A 15,089-nucleotide genomic window follows, 5' to 3' on the forward strand; every position below is an offset into this window, starting at 1 on the left:
GAGACCTCCTTTTGCTCCCAGTGAGCTCGGCAGCTGGATTTGGAGGTGGAATCTGCACAAGGAAAAACCTGCAGGAGGGCAGCGGAGGGCAGCTGCAGCCTCAGTGCAGCTCCATGGGACGTGGCAAGCCTTCACGTGCTGGCAGTGCCATGGGTCTAAGCCACCGGCAAGCCCTGCAGTTGTTACCAAAAGCAGGACACAGCAATTGGCTCTGAAGGGAGCGGGCAGCTCCAAAGAGCAGTGACAAACCTGGGCTGCAGCTGGCAGAAAACTGGCATCATTGCTCTCAACTTGCTTCCTATACCACCCTCCCTGTCCCATTGCACATCTGCTCCTCCAGCACGCCAGTGCCAGCCACTTACCGCACTTCTTTTGGGTCTTGCAGCACTGAAAAACCCAAAGTCAGAGGGCCTGCTGTAGCCCAGGAGCTATTTCTGCTGTAACTAGTGATAAACCACAGGCATTATATTGATCTGACAGTGAAGGGTCTCAGGTCTTCTCTGGACTTGTCTTGATTTCAGATTATTTTAGCTTCTTTGGTTATGATAGAAATTGTCTAGGCAATTGCTGTTATCTTAATTTGATTTATTTTTGCTTTAGTTTCTAGGAATAGCAAGTAGTTACTCAGTGTGGGTCTGGGACTGTAGATTAAATTGTCATGTGGATGAGGGCAGGTAGAAGAGGACACCAGCAATCCCAGTCCATAAACACGAACCACAGTGCCCAAGCAATGGAGTCTGCAACTCTGCAAGTCAGGGACAACCAGCTTTCAAGAAAAAAGAGCAGAAAAACTGAGTAACTGGGAACCAGGGAATACAGACTGTGCTAAGAAAATATATGAAAATGAAACAAAACAGACCAAGACTGAGGAGGAATAAAGCCCACCATGAACATCATAGCCTTCCAGTGAAGGCCACAGGCTGGGGCAGCTCATCACAGCCCTTCCCCATTCTTCCTTAGGAGGACTGGAAGGAGGCTTCTTGAGGTTACCCTTAGCACCCAAAGGCTCTCTGAAGGGATGGTATAGCACCAAAGAAAAGCAGTAGATACTAGGAAGAAGGTTGCTTTTTTCCCCCCATATAATGTTAATTGTAGTATGAATGAGGAAGGACCTTAGGCTGATCTGAAACATGGACAAGGAAAAAACATGAGCAAATGTTCGTCTGTGCACCTGCTAATGCATGTGGGCAGAGGGTCCATGCAGAGGGCACTGTACACCATTGGGGCTGGGACTGTAACCTCTGGGCCCACAGCTCCAGGTTTGATCCCGCGCACCCACAAAAGCACTTGGTGGCTCATGCCAGACAGTTTGGCGTCGAGGCTGGAGTCTGGGCTGTCTGGCTCCAGTTCCTGCTCTGCTTTAAGGACAGTTTCATATCCCGGTGGATGTCCTGCTACTTAAACACTAGCTCTGCTGCAGAGAAAGGGAGAACAATGTCTGGTGTAGACTAGATGTTGGTGACAGCACAAGGCATGGTCAGAAGCCTGATCTGATGCCATACCCCTAACCTTTGGTTGCTCACTGGCAACCATTAGCCAGGAGCTTGGCTTATTGCTCCAAACCACAGATAGCACGGGCCAAAGAGCCGGATCCTCTCTCCACCATGAGACACCTGAAAGCAGCTCCAAGCATTTCCCACCCACTGCAGCTTTGCCAGGCCTGTGCACAGGGTCAAGGTTCTCACAGGTTGAAGGAATGTATGACTCATGCAGGGAGATTTGCTCTTGAAAGCTAAAAGCAACTTGCCCCTGTAAAGGCAATATGCAAAACAATATGCAAAGAGAACAAGGGCTGTGTCCTAAACAAACAGGAAATAGCCCCAGAACATGGCCTGTCTCCTACAGGGTGTTTCCATGTTGGAAATTTATGTTCCATGGCTATTCTTGGTTCCTTGTGCAAGAAGGACTGTGCGCTGTTTGTTACAGTAGGTTTGTCTTCCTGGAAATCAAGTGCTGACTGGAGAAAAAGGAAAAGTCAGTGAGATGTAGGAGGCTGTATGTGACCTGGAAGAAAGAGATGCCAGAGCGGATCAGATGAGAATGCTGATGATTTCCACTGCATGGTCTGTACAGGAGCTCCCAAGACTTCAGGAGTTGGTCTTCCTAGAACAGGGAAGCCCAGCACCCCTGGTAGCAGGTATTAACAGCATCCTTTGCTGTCCACAATGTTGTCCATGATCTCTGTCCCATAGGCTTGTTGGAAAGAGGCAGCAGGAACACTTGGCTTTTGGGAAGACCCAGCCAGTCTTGATGCTGCAAAGGAGACAGGCTGACCCAGGACTCCAACTCTGGCCATATGATGAGATTCTCTTTCCCCTGCTAATGCTCCCAGCTCCAAGCTGGCAGCTCGTCTTTGCACTACACCCACCTCTCCTCAGTGGGGTTGGCAGCTCAGCCACCACTCTGATACAATCCCCTTTTACTGCAGTCCGAGAGCATTAGACTCAAGGCAGCTCAAGCACCAGCACTGCGGCAGAGCTTCCACACTCACCAGAACTGGGCTCCTCCAGTTTCTCTTGAAGAGCACACATGCAGCAAGGTCTGAGCCAGGACGTGGGAGACTGGTGGTACATGTACTACGGTCAAGGCCAGGGAACGCAGCCGGTCCCTGACGTGTGGGACCAGATTTCCAGACTTCAATCTGGAGAAATCTTGATGGCTTTTCCAATTACATGGCACTGGGTGATATAGCCCAGAGTAGTCCAGAACTGACCCAACATCCTCCTCTCTCGCGGCCAAGGCAACCAGTGCCATACTCAGGAGATGGTTCCTTAGAGCCAAAAGTGACCTCTCATTTTGGAGATGCCCTCAGCCTATGCTTAATGTAGAGCTCTTGAGCCATTAGTGTAATAAAGGGGAGAATTAAATGACAGGGGATCCAGCAAATCTGTTTGTTTGGCACTGCAGGACACTGAATTTTCTCACATTAAAGAAAAAGGCAGGAAATGAGGAACAGATGTCTGGGGCTGTCTGCAGCCAGTGTCTCCACATGGGATAGAACAACTATTTGGGAAATATCAACCAGTGCAGGGCTTGTGTTTTTAAGAAACTGCTTTACATAGAAAATGGTTCAAAAATAGCAGAGAACATCACCCAGGCTTTCACTTCTCTGAACACAATGGTTTCCTCCTTCCTTGTGAATAAGAGCAAATTTGGGCTCCAGCACACATTGCAAAATGCTGATGCTCTGTATTTTTCCACAGTAAGGCAGCCCACGACTACCGGTCAGCATCCCAAGCCAGCCTGGCTGTGGGATGCGGCTCTGTCCCCTGGCAGCACCACACCTGAGCTGCAAGCTGGTGGCTGATCCCAGTGGGACATTACACGGAAGGGTGCATACCTGCAGTGGGATTGGTGCCTCTCCTTGGCAGCTGGAGGAGCCAGAACTGAGGACAACTCATTCTGCTCCTGTCCCATGGAGACTGCCAAGGACTGCAAGGGCTGCTGCAATAAATGAGATTTAAGCTGGTTGAAAATATTGCGTGCAGAGAAAAAAAACACAGAGCTGTTTACTCTGCAACACAGTTAAGCTCTTTCCAAACAGAGAAGAGTCACTTGTCCCCCACAGAGAAACGCTGCCACTGGGTGCAAGCTCTTCCCTAGGACAGGGGATGGGGAAGGCTCTTCTGGGGAGATGTGCCTGGACAGCACAGATGAAATCGGGGCAGCTTTGCAGATAAGGGGAAGGAGCATGCTGGGACTCCGCCAGGATAGGCTTGCCTGAGCACATCGGGTCCTACTAAGTCCCTACAAAGCTGGAGAGACATCCTGATGTTGCAATCCTTCTGCATAGCTGCAGGCCCCAAAGGCAACATTTCCATGGAGCTGGCATGATGAAGAAGAGCCAGGTGATCCTGAAAGGGTGGTCTCTCACCACTGCATGGCAGGGAAAAGAGGGGAGAGCGGCAGCAGGGCTGGTCAGGATGGGCGTGACAGAACCTCTGTGCAGCACAGGAGACCATAGCTGCCGTGGGAGCTGCTGTCAGGCTTTCCCTTGGCATAGGAGTGGCTGTGCTGTGCCTCACCCCAGGGTGGTACAGGGCGTCTCCTCTCCTTTGCATCCTGGAAGAGGGTCCTACCAGGGCCACTGTGGGAACAGGCAGAAGGCAGGGAGCAGGAAGAGTGCCACAGCTCTGCTATTTCACCTCTGCCAGAGCCCAGGGCCAGGCTAGCACCTGCTGCCCTGGCTGAGGAAGAGGATGAGGCATGTGCCTCTTTGCAGCACCCCCACTTAATCTCCCCATCCCTCCCTCCCATGGCAGTGGGAACAGAAAGTGCATGTGCCAGCAACCCCTCTGTCCCAGGGGGTTCCTTCTTCTGGCAGGAATGGCCAGCTCCTGGCCCCAGCCCTTCGCTCAGGGGCGCAGGGAGCTCCCACCTGCCGCAGACCCAGCCCTTTGGCCCCATCCAAAAGCATGTATGGGTCAGCACAATCATTGCCCTCCACATCCGCACTTCCCACTTCTCCATCCAACATGTTCACACATGAATGCTGCCAGTCTCAAAGAAAGGAGCTTACCAGAAGCAGCTCTGTTTGTTGCCTTCTCGGAAAGGCTTGCCTCTTCCCATTGCCTTAGGGCAGGAGAAGGCTGTGTGCCTTCCCACAGCATCTACGGGATGAGTTTGACACAAGGTTTTTGTTAAGCCATGATGGTGGGTGAAGGAGAGATCCAGAAAACTTCTCTGCAGCAGTGCTGCTGGGGCTGACCCCCAATGGTGTCTCCATGAGAGCTGGTGGCAACAGTGGGCCAGCCCCAAAGGGCAAGAGGAGCTGCCCCATGCAGCACTATGACCTGCTAGATGTGGCTGCGCTGAGGCCATTGGCACCCCCTGGTCTGAGCCCAGTCCTCCTGTCCCACAAGCTTTCAAATCCCAGCCAGTGTCCTATAGAAATGGGACATCACAGCCCTCCAGACTGGAGCTGTCACCCCACTCATTCAAGCAGCTCTTTCTGCCAAGCCTTGGCCACGGGCACGTGCCGAGCTTCCTGCCGATGCCCAGGGATGCACACCAGCAGCAGCAAACAGCCCCAGCAGCCCACAGGGCTTCCAACACCCAACAAGCCTTTACATGAACTAGCATAATAAACACACAGGGGCTGGGCAGAGAAACAAACCCAGACACATGTTTCTCTGCCCAGGCTCTTAACACTTTTCAAGACTTGCTGGCTCAACTGTGAGACCAGGGAGTAACCAGACCCCTTCCCTCTCCCACCCCAGCTTTTCTGCACCCTGTGTTGTAAGAACAGGGTGTCTCCTCCTCCTCTGCTTTTGCCCAGAGCCTCCATGCTCCCACTAGGTTTCAGCTATAACCCCACTGGTGACCTGCTCCCTCATCAGCTTGATCCCAAGGAAATACGCTTTTGCCTTACCCAAACTTTCTTTCTGGGAGCATTATGCCTGTCCCACCACCCGACGGAAGAGCTCCTTGGAGTCCCAGTCAGCTGTGGTGGCTGTGGGGTGTGTTTTTAGGATCAATGTCACTGCCTCACCTCCTGACAGAGCAACAGGCTACAGATGCTGGCCATTAGCATTTCGGTGCTAGCTGGGGATAGTTAAAAAAGGGCTTGCTGGGGGTAAGGATAAGGGAGATTCTTGCCCTGGGCCATGATTCCTTGTATCAACCAGAGAAAGCAGCAGGGGAGAATTGAAGAAAGCAGGGGTGAGGCATGTCTGGGATTCAAAATGCTATTTGGGGAACAAATCCCCCCAGGACAGAGCCAATCTCAAACCAGGGCTTGTGATTGAAGGCAGTCCTGCTCACACCTGCGTGCCAAAACAAAATGAACCATCTGCTGCAAGAGCTGACGTGCCTGTGCCTCTTCTCCCTGATCTGGACTGAAGCCCAGAGACCTCCCCGCAGGCATCCTCCACGTCCAGCCCTGGCTCACACCTCCAGAGAACCCCAGGTTCGCCCGCTCCAGGCCAGCGGGGTGAAATTTGGGGAACAGCCCAACTGCAGGCAGCAAAAGCCGCCCCTCAAGGAACCCCCAGAGCTGTGACAAAGGGGATGGGAGAGCACCGGCAAGTGCTAGAGCAAAGGCCCTCTCTGGGAGGGGTGCAGGGCAGTGGTGCAGCTGGCCCCTGTGAGCCCCCCAGCCACCACCGACAGGCATCCACCAAGAGGAAAGACCCCCATCAGCAAAGGATGCACAGCTTCCTCTGGGCACTCGCTGGATAGCTGGTAAAGAAGAAACCCACCCAAAGTGCCCCCAGCTCCTGGCCTGCAGCCAGGGCCCCTCGCTGGCCCCGCCAGCCCGAAGGTGACAGGGGCCATGAGGAAGGGACGTGTCCTTTCCTGCTCTTTGAAAGGGTCCCGCTCTCCCCAAGGAGCTCACACCATGCTCTGGCCCCGGGGAAGGCTCCTGCGGAGTTTCCTGAGCTGGAAGGGCCTCTGCCTCTTGCTGCAGCAGACAATGCCATCATGCGGCAGTTATTACTTCCTTAGCTGAAGCATCCGCACTAAGAATTACTGCTTCTGCCCTGGAGTTTACTACCAAACCCCTCTGCCCTGCTAAAATGTTTCCATGCCATGAGGAGATCCCCTAGCTGGGTGCTGGTAACTCAGAGCTGGTAGGGCTGGACTGGGGCTCCCAGCCACTGCCCTGCCTGCGGGTCCTGGACATGTCCAGAGCCTGGGCTTCTCCCATGGGGCAGGAGAGGGACCTCCCGGGAGAAGGCCAGCCCGTGGAGGTACCAGGCTCCTGTGGATCCCACGCCAGAGCTGGCCCCACACTTCAAGGGCCCACGTGGAGGAGATGATTTCAGCCCAGCTGTATCATTTCCTGCTTGTTGAGTTGCAGCATGTGGACACAGATAGACATCTCTGCTCTGAGGCTGCTGGGACTTTCACCGCAGGACAATGGGCTGACTGAAAAGTTAAAAAAAATAACTTTCTCTGCTGGCTGTTTATGTCACTCTGTATGTGGCTTTTTCCCTTTCCACCCCCCCAACCCCCCCATTCACTTCTGCCTCATCTGGCTGCTCTCCCAGCTTGCTTTTCTAGTGACAGCTTATGCAAAGGCGTCCAAGAACAACTCCTCCGAGCTGTGCCCACAGGCTGGCAGGGTAGGAAGCTGCAGGCAGGCTCAGTACAGATCTTTCTCCAAAATGCCAGCTAAAGTATTTCAAGGAAAAGCCGTTTCTGGGGAAGGGTTAAATCAAGTGCCTGGGGAGTGCATGCCCAACGTCAGACCCTCTGGGGCTCAGCAGTGGCTGAGGGGGTTTCTCAGCTGAGGCAGCTCCAGGTGGGACGTGCAACCAAGACCACGTGCCACCTCCCATCCCCACACGGTCCGGTCCCACGTGCCAGATGTCCTGGTACCTCCCTCAGTCCCTTAGCAGTCCTCACTTCTGCAGAATATGTAATACCACATTTCATATAAACCCAATATTAAATATACTCCAGAGAAGCAGCAGGAGCTGCCGAGAGGTGCTGAGAGGATTTGTGTTTTTCTGTAGAGAAATCCAAGCGCCGACTTCTCTGCAGCTGGCCCATAGAGTGAAAAGCCGTCATCCTCCATCACGTCCTCAGAGTGACACCGTCGGCTATTTCTGGTCCCTTGTTAAATATATAAATAAGCAGCTGCACAGTGTTGCGGTGTTTCCTCTCCTCCTCGTGCTGCGGATGAGGGCCCGGGGCGGAACGCTGACTCACACTTCCCACCATTGTGTGGTCCGGGCCCGGGCCCGGGTCCGGGTCCTCCCCCCGGCCGCCCCCCGACCGGGTCTCCTGCCACCGGCCGGGACTGCAGCCCTTTCCCCCGTGCCGGCGGGACTTCCCCGGGGTATTTCTGTCAGGAGGAGGGGGAAGCCATGATGGCGTGGCAGGTGAGTTCACTCTCCCAATTTAGCTGGCTGTGCTGCTTCCCTGGGCACGGCCATGGCGGTTTCTCTCCTGTGTGGGGAGCACGGGTTGTGAGACTTGACCAGGGCACTGACAGCAAGTATATACCTTTGGGAAGCTTTTTGCCTGTGGAGAATTTGTCACGAACACCCAAGGTACAGCCAACGTGAGGTACACACGCCTCCGAGCGTCTGCCACTGCAGCCTGCGTGCAAGAGGGCCGCCGGTCCCCCACCCCCGGCGGGAGAGAGGTACAGGCTCCGAGCACCGCCAAGAAGGAGCCTCGGGGGGGGCCAACCGCCGGTGCCCGACACCCGCCGCCGGGGACCGCCGCAGCGGCCGGCTGAGGGTCGTGTAGCGCGGGGCGGGCCAGCCCTAACAGCGCTGTCAGGATGGCCGAGCGGTCTAAGGCGCTGCGTTCAGGTCGCAGTCTCCCCTGGAGGCGTGGGTTCGAATCCCACTTCTGACAACCCGCAACTGTTTTGCAGTACGACCGAATTTTGCTGTTAATTAGTTTTAATTCTACTGTGGTTTGTCTATTTCTTTTTTTTTAATCAGCCCCCGCCCCCTCCAAGCAAGAAGCGGTCGATGGGCGGTGCAAAAGAGAGCTGTCAGAAGTGGGATTCGAACCCACGCCTCCAGGGGAGACTGCGACCTGAACGCAGCGCCTTAGACCGCTCGGCCATCCTGACCCGCCGTTTCAGCCGCCCCCCGCCGCCGCCTTCCTCCAGCTCCCGGCCGGTGCCACCGCCGGGTCGTTCGCGGTCGTCCTGGAGCGGTCACGGTGACCGGGGAGAGGTGCCCGAGGGAAAGCGGGTGTCACCCCCGACTTCCAAAGGGCAGCCGGGAAGCTACGGGCCGGTCAGCCTCACCCCCACCCCTGGGAAGGTGGTGGAACCCCCCGGGGGACCATTCCCAAGTAGGTGAAGGTCATCAGGAGCGGGCAGCGTGGCTTCTCCTGGCAGGGGAGACGAGCCGATGAAATTCTGGGCCTGGCAGAGGAGGGGAGAGCAGCAGATACTGTCTGCTTGGACTTCTGTAGGGCCTTGGGCACCACCTCCTGTAAAATCCTCCTAGAGAAGCTGTTGGTGCCCAGGCATGAAGTCTAGCTGGAGGCCGGTCACTAGCGGTGTACCCCAGGGGTCAACACTGGGTCCAGTCCTGTTGAACATCTTCATTAACGATCTGGATGATAGGGCAGGGCGCAGCCACAGCAGGCCGACAGATAATACCAAAGCAGCAGGAGGGTCGTGCTGCTGTCCAGAGGGACCTGGGCAGGCTGGAGAAATGGGCCAGCAGGAACCTCCTGAAGTTGAGGGCGGTGAAACGCTGGCACAGGCTGCCCTGAGAGATGGAAGATGCCCCAGCCCTGGAAACATTCCGGGTCAGGTTGGACGGGGCTCTGAGCAACCTGATCGAGTTGAAGATGTCCCTGTGGCAGGGGGGTTGGAGCAGGTGACCTTTAACGGTCCCTTCGAACCCAGACCATTCTATGATTCAACGAGGAGACGTGCGAAGTCCTGTCCCTGCAGAGGAACAACGCCAGCCACCGAGACACGCTGGGGGCCACAAAAAGGCCCCGGGGTGCTGGTGGGCACCAAGGTGACCGTGCGCTGCAAAGAGGACTCGGGGTGTGCTGGGCTGCCTTAGGCAGGGCATTGCCGGGGTGGGGCGGGGGGGTCCTGCCCCTGCAACGCTGGCTCCGCTGCCGGGCGCCCCGGTCCAAGGGAGACGGGACGAACTGGGCAGCGCGGCGCGGGGCGACGCGGGAGGGACCGCAGCGTCTCGCCGGGGAGGAGGGACTGGGCACCGGGGGGGGGCTCAGCCTGGCCCCCCCCAGCCCGGTGCGTGGGGATGGGGAGGACCCACCCGCCACGCCCGGGGGAGGCGGCGGGGCCGGCCCCGCGCTCCGCCCGGGGAAGGGCGGGAGGCGTCCCGGTGCCGGTGCCGGTGCCCGCGGCATGGCAGGGCTGTCCGGCGCCGCGCGGACCCGGAGCGGCTCCCCGGGCTCCTCCGCCGCCCTGCCCGCCCTGGACGGCGCCTTTCTCCGCTCGCCGCTCGGGGGGCTGATGGGGGCCCAAGCCGTGAGTACCGGGGAGGGGGCAGCGGGGGGGGGGGCTCGGCCGAGGGAGCAGCCGTCTGAACGCATCACCCACCTCGAACGCTTTTCTTCATTGCCCTGGCTGGAAATAGGTTTCCTTTTGGCTGCCGTCCCTAACCCCATCCTCGCTCTCTAACCCTCATTCATCTCTAACCTTGGGATGCTGCAGCCTCCCTCTCTCCTGCTTCCCTCTCCAAAGCCAGAGGAAAATTCGGCTGCTTGTCCCTGCGCCCTTTGCCGGTTGTAACTCAGCTCGATGCCCGACGGGTCCGGGCACTGGCCAATCTGCGTGGGCATCCCCGCAGGGGGTCCCATCCTGGCACCCACCGCCCCTGGCAGGGGCCCGGAGGGCTATACGAAGCACGCTGGCCCTGACCAAGGTGTGTTGGGGTTGGTCCTGAGGTGCCCATAGGACTCTCATGTTCCCTGGGCACTCCCAGCCCTCCAGGTTGTCCTCTCCAGCAGTCAGGCTTTGACAGCCACTCGCAGACAAGGCCAAGGGTCTTTGCATGGTCAAACCGAGCAGCAGCATCCCCTCACCATGGCTTCAGCATCAGAGGCAACCACAGAATAAACCCCCGCTGCTGGTCTCTCCTGGTACCCGGGACCTTGGGCGCAATGTGTGCACAGGCGTGGGCGTTCAGCTGCACATGGGGCCACGTGTGACCTGCCCACGGTGCTGCCCCGCTGCGGTGGGGAGCCTGTTTACTTGTCCCCTCTCCCCAGGGCAGCATTGTGGGGGACAGCAGCAGGACATAACCTGAGCTGCTGCTGTGAAACAGCTGGCATAGACCTGGCTCCCTGATCCAGATTTGAACCCCTGGGCACGGCTGAGCTGGTTGTGACATGGAAACAAGCGCTCAGGAAAGGGTCAGGGACAGATGCTGCCAGGGGGTGTCTTGCAGGAGCATCAGGAAAGAGAGATGGAACCAAGATCAGCAGAAGGGACCCTTTAACCCCACACCTGGTCCCACCTCTCCAGCCCATTGCTGGGGCCATCCCATTAAACACGCTGCTGTCCACCAAGACCCGCCGCTCCCCAAAACCTCTCTCCTAAGGGCTCCTGCTTTTCTCTCCCCAGCAGCCAGAACAGGGCAGCTCACACATGCCGCCTCCTGCTCCCAGAGCACACTGGGCTTTTTCCTGTACATGTTTCTCCCCAGCGCATATTTTGCGATCACGAGTGTTAGAAATGGATGTGACAGACAAGGAAGCATTGTCGGGGCAGCCGAGCGCCAGGGCGTTGTACTCAGGCAGGACAAAGGCCGTTGTGTTTCTTCCATGACAATAAGCGATGTGGGCTTACGCAGGGGCAGAGTGGCTTTCCAAAGAGCCCTTCTCCTCCCCACCAGTGGGCGATGACTCCGTGGTTCCCCTGCCAAAGTGGAGGCGAACATAGGAGCCGGGCTTTGCCCAAAGAGATCCCAACCCCAGCTAGGAACCAGAATACGTCATGGCTGCAGCTGGGGCACGTTCTCACCTCAGCCTTGCTGTGGGCATTGCCCCAGGACATTTGGTCATGCTGGTAAATGCAAACGGTGCGGGGCTGGAGCCTCCCTGCTCTCCAGGAAGCGGGTGCGAAGGCTCCCTGCTTTGCTCTGGTCCAGCCAGGAGGTGATAAAGGATGGTGAAGCAGAGCCCACCAGCATCCCACCAGCTGCCAGAGCCCCAGATCTGTGTCCCAGTGCACAGGCTGTGGTTGAGGCTGCAGAACAAGCAGGGCAAATCACAGAAAATGCCATTTGCTTTGCAACAGCCTTTCTTCTCCAGGCCCCATTGCTATGTGCTGGTGTTTCATCCTCTGCTTGCTCCATCATGGGTTAGGGACTTTCTAAATAAAAAAATACCCACAAACTTGCTGCTCCAGGGAGTTCCTCAGGGAGAGGATGGTGGAGAAGGCAGATGCTCCCTGGACCCATTGCTGCGGGTGAAGCAGGGCAGCATCTCCTCCAGGGTCCAAAGATCAGGGGTGGACACAGCACAGGGAGGGGAAAGAAAAAAAAAAGAATAAAAGAAATGCCACCTGGGCTGGGCTCTTCCATCCCTGCCTGTCAGGGAGCCAAGGGCAGAGACCCGTTCCCTGCTGCTGCCTCTGCCCTGCGGGCTGTGCTGGGGGCTGCAGGGAGGGGAGAAAATGGTTCTGCCCTGTCTCTGCTTATTTCTCCTTGAGCAGACCCAGAAACAGACTCACCTACCTGGTTTTTTTTGTGGATCACTCTGCAGGCACACGATGCTGCAACTGGTATGCAGTTAAACCTGCTGAACGGTGAGAGGTGAGCCCCGTTAGCTGTATATACAGGAGGTATAAACCAGACCAGACTAGACCTACCCAAACAGTGGAGAGAAGCCAAGAAGCTTGCTTTTTCTTTTTTTTTCTTTTTCTTTTTTTTTAAATGATGCTGCACCTTGGGGAGGTGAAGGCTGAGCTGGGGCCCCAGGAGCCCCAACGTCCAGCTCTCATCCAGCCCATGAGATGCCCCTAATGCTGAGCCAGCACCTGCAGAGACTGGCCCTGGGCATGGGGTTTTCTTGGTTGAGAAGTGACCTTTGGCGGTGAGGATGCCCAGGTTTCACACGTCCTGCCTTGCAGGACATCCCCGTGCTGGCTGCTGGGGCAGCAGTACCAGGGGGACAAGCCCATCCCTGAGCAATGAGGGTCCCAGGTGGACTCCCCATCCTGAGCTGTCCTCAGGGTCCAGCCCTGCTGCATGGCTCTCACATGTCCCTGCTTCGCTAGAGCCAGGTTGGGTGACCCAACTGCCGTAGGTGCTGGCGAGGCCGGGCTTGTGGGCGATGCTCTGCTTTCCACCTGCAGGAACCACCACCTGAACGCTTTCCCCATTTCACCCCGCAGGTGCTCGGCTTACTGGTGTGGGCTCTCATTGCCGACACAACGTACCACCTCCACGCGGCATACGGCTGGGTGATGTTTGTGTCCATCTTCTTCTGGATAGTAACAGTCCTTTTCTTCGTGACTTACCTCCTGCAGCTTCAGCTGAGGTTCTACGTGATCCCCTGGTCCCTTGTGGTACGTAGCTGAGAGGGAGCAAGAGGGGGTTCCAAGTGGGAAACATCTCAGGGAGGTGCTCTGAGAGCACCAGGGCTTCAGGCTTTCCTGGGCTGATGGAACAAAGTCTTCTGCACTTTGCACAATGACATTGTTTCATTCTGCCCCTCAATTGCTTAGAAAATTTTTAAAACAGGGAGCCCTGTATCAATCCAGAAAGTTACAGCCACCGCGTCACTCCTGCAGTTGTGGTGTCAACCAGAAACTCAGCAGAACCTGGAGTGCATTTAATAAGATGTTAACCTGAGATTTCTTCCCAGCACGAGGGGCTGGACCCTTTTTGTCTGGTTCTGGGGAAGAGGGAGGAATGTGAAACAGGCTTTTGCTCATCCCTCATCCTAGCACGTACAAGTCTGAGCCCAGACCTCACAACCTCCTCTTTGCCTTCCCCAGCTGATGATCTTCAATGCTGTGGCGACCGTCCTGTACATCACTGCCTTCGTAACATGCGCAGCCGCCGTCCAACCTACATCCTGGCGGCAGTGGGATTACAACCGGAGAGCTGCGGCATCCGTAAGTAGTGGCGGGCAGGCAAGGGCCACGGGGCTGGCGCGGGTGCTGCGCTCACGCACAGGGTGTGCTCCTTTTCCAGTTCTTTGCCGGTCTCACGATGATCGCTTATGGGGCGAGCACCTTCTTCAGCTTCCGCGCCTGGAAAGGGTTCGGCAGCAATGCGGCCACTAGCCAAGTGACTGACCACACGTAAGGAGTGGACAACAAAGCCCAGCCACGGGCCACCCTGGGTCAGCTCATGCTGGGCTCAGTGGCCCAGAGCCTCGTGTGCCACTGGGTCTTATTCTTGGACCAGCCTGCGCTGGCAGCGATGGTCAGAACAGGCTTGCATGGACGCTGCTCTGTGGTCTCTGATGATGCTTCCAGCTGATGTACCCACAGCAGAAACCCACTGGCGGTGTCACCGACAGCCTTACCAGGAGGACACGGACTCACTGGAGGCTGAAGATCCTGCTTGTCCTTGGGGTTCATCCAGATCCTCACCGGAACAGCTCTGCTGAGGGGGCTCAGCCAATTTGGCACACTGAAATACTAAAACTCACTAAACCAAGCCCAGGCTTGTGTGTCTGGTCGTTCGTAGCTACAGTGCAAGTAATTGCAATTAACGTGCTACATAAACAGCAGCATAGCTGGAGGATGTAGGCTACGCAAAGGAAAAAGTCTAAACTCTTCCTGTATTGATTTCTAAAAACATGAAGCAAAAATTTTATGCTTTAAATAAAAATCTTCCTAAATCCAGCACTGTCAATACAAAATTTGTCTTGTGAGAAGGTGGTACAATACAGCACGGCAGGAATCCGACAGCAGAGATGTCACTGGCGGAGGCAACTGCCCCTTCCCACTGCATACAGGCTTGGGGCCAGGCTGTAAGTCCACAGGGTTCACCTTGCTTTACCTACGTGCACACACACATATATACGTACACACACACACAGAGCGTGCACCTGAGATTGCAAGAACACGAAAGAGGTGCCAAGGCTTTGATGCGCTCCCTCCTCTAGGCTCAGCACCATACACACCACAGAGGTAATAGGGCCACCTACTAACTGGCAAGTCAATTTTGCCCATTAGCTGCAAGCGTCCTTCAAAAATTAAAACTAAGTCTGCAAATGCTCTGGGAACACACACAGGATCAGTGCCTCAGGAGAACACAGAACCACGCTGCTCCCCCACGCTGCAGATGACAAATTTGCCTTTTATTTCTTGGGGACAGGGGTTGGCATTTGTCAGAACTAGAAACGATGCCCAGCCAGACACAGGAACTTTTCCCTTCACACCCTCCTTGCACAAGCTAATAAAAATAGATGAAATGGGTTCAATTTATTTCCAGATATTTCTACACAGGCAAGCTGGTGCACAGTGAGCTACACTGCAAAATCTACTGCATGCTCTGCATGGGAAAAGTTTTAACAGCTTGTCTACAGAGGATCGAGAAATTTAAGTGCATCGATGGAAGGTGTGAATTGAAAAGGACTGGACAAACTGCGTTAGCCCCTGACCAATCTGCCTTGATTTGGTTTTCAGTGAGCTAAATGAAGGGTCAAGTTTTCACAAGTATGAATAT

At 55.9% G+C, this 15,089-nt stretch overlaps 1 protein-coding gene and 2 non-coding genes across 7 annotated transcripts; 2 read left to right on the forward strand and 1 right to left on the reverse strand.

Annotated features, from left to right (window-relative positions):
• Window positions 1-7,160: 7,160 nt before the first annotated feature.
• PLLP (plasmolipin) lies at window positions 7,161-14,282 on the forward strand. Of its 5 annotated transcripts, none has more exons than XM_075040515.1 (5): window positions 7,161-7,829; window positions 8,403-8,763; window positions 12,800-12,973; window positions 13,406-13,525; window positions 13,605-14,282. In XM_075040515.1, the coding sequence occupies exons 1-5, from the start codon at window positions 7,815-7,817 to the stop codon at window positions 13,694-13,696; spliced, it is 762 nt and encodes a 253-aa protein (XP_074896616.1). In that variant the 5' UTR covers window positions 7,161-7,814; the 3' UTR covers window positions 13,697-14,282. The 5 variants fall into 5 exon arrangements, with proteins under 5 accessions (XP_074896616.1, XP_074896618.1, XP_074896617.1 ...); XM_075040517.1 differs by having other exon boundaries at window positions 7,164-7,829; window positions 7,964-8,763; XM_075040516.1 differs by lacking the exon at window positions 7,161-7,829 and having other exon boundaries at window positions 7,868-8,763.
• Window positions 8,231-8,313, forward strand: TRNAL-CAG (transfer RNA leucine (anticodon CAG)). The gene has a single exon. It is a non-coding gene; the product is annotated as a tRNA-Leu (tRNA).
• Window positions 8,454-8,536, reverse strand: TRNAL-CAG (transfer RNA leucine (anticodon CAG)). Its single transcript has one exon. It is a non-coding gene; the product is annotated as a tRNA-Leu (tRNA).
• Window positions 14,283-15,089: the final 807 nt, after the last annotated feature.

The sequence above is a fragment of the Buteo buteo genome, chromosome 11 (genome assembly GCF_964188355.1).
Source record: "Buteo buteo chromosome 11, bButBut1.hap1.1, whole genome shotgun sequence".
Lineage (NCBI taxonomy): Eukaryota > Metazoa > Chordata > Aves > Accipitriformes > Accipitridae > Buteo > Buteo buteo.

What these genes read in the sequence shown, in the direction of transcription:
- PLLP (XM_075040514.1), top strand. Translation starts at nt 8,943, where the DNA reads ATGAAGTCTAGCTGGAGGCCGGTCACTAGCGGTGTACCCCAGGGGTCA. An exon ending in TGATCCCCTGGTCCCTTGTG is followed by an intron (nt 12,974 to 13,405) that starts GTACGTAGCTGA and finishes TGCCTTCCCCAG; the next exon opens with CTGATGATCTTCAATGCTGT. An exon ending in ACCGGAGAGCTGCGGCATCC is followed by an intron (nt 13,526 to 13,604) that starts GTAAGTAGTGGC and finishes CTCCTTTTCCAG; the next exon opens with TTCTTTGCCGGTCTCACGAT.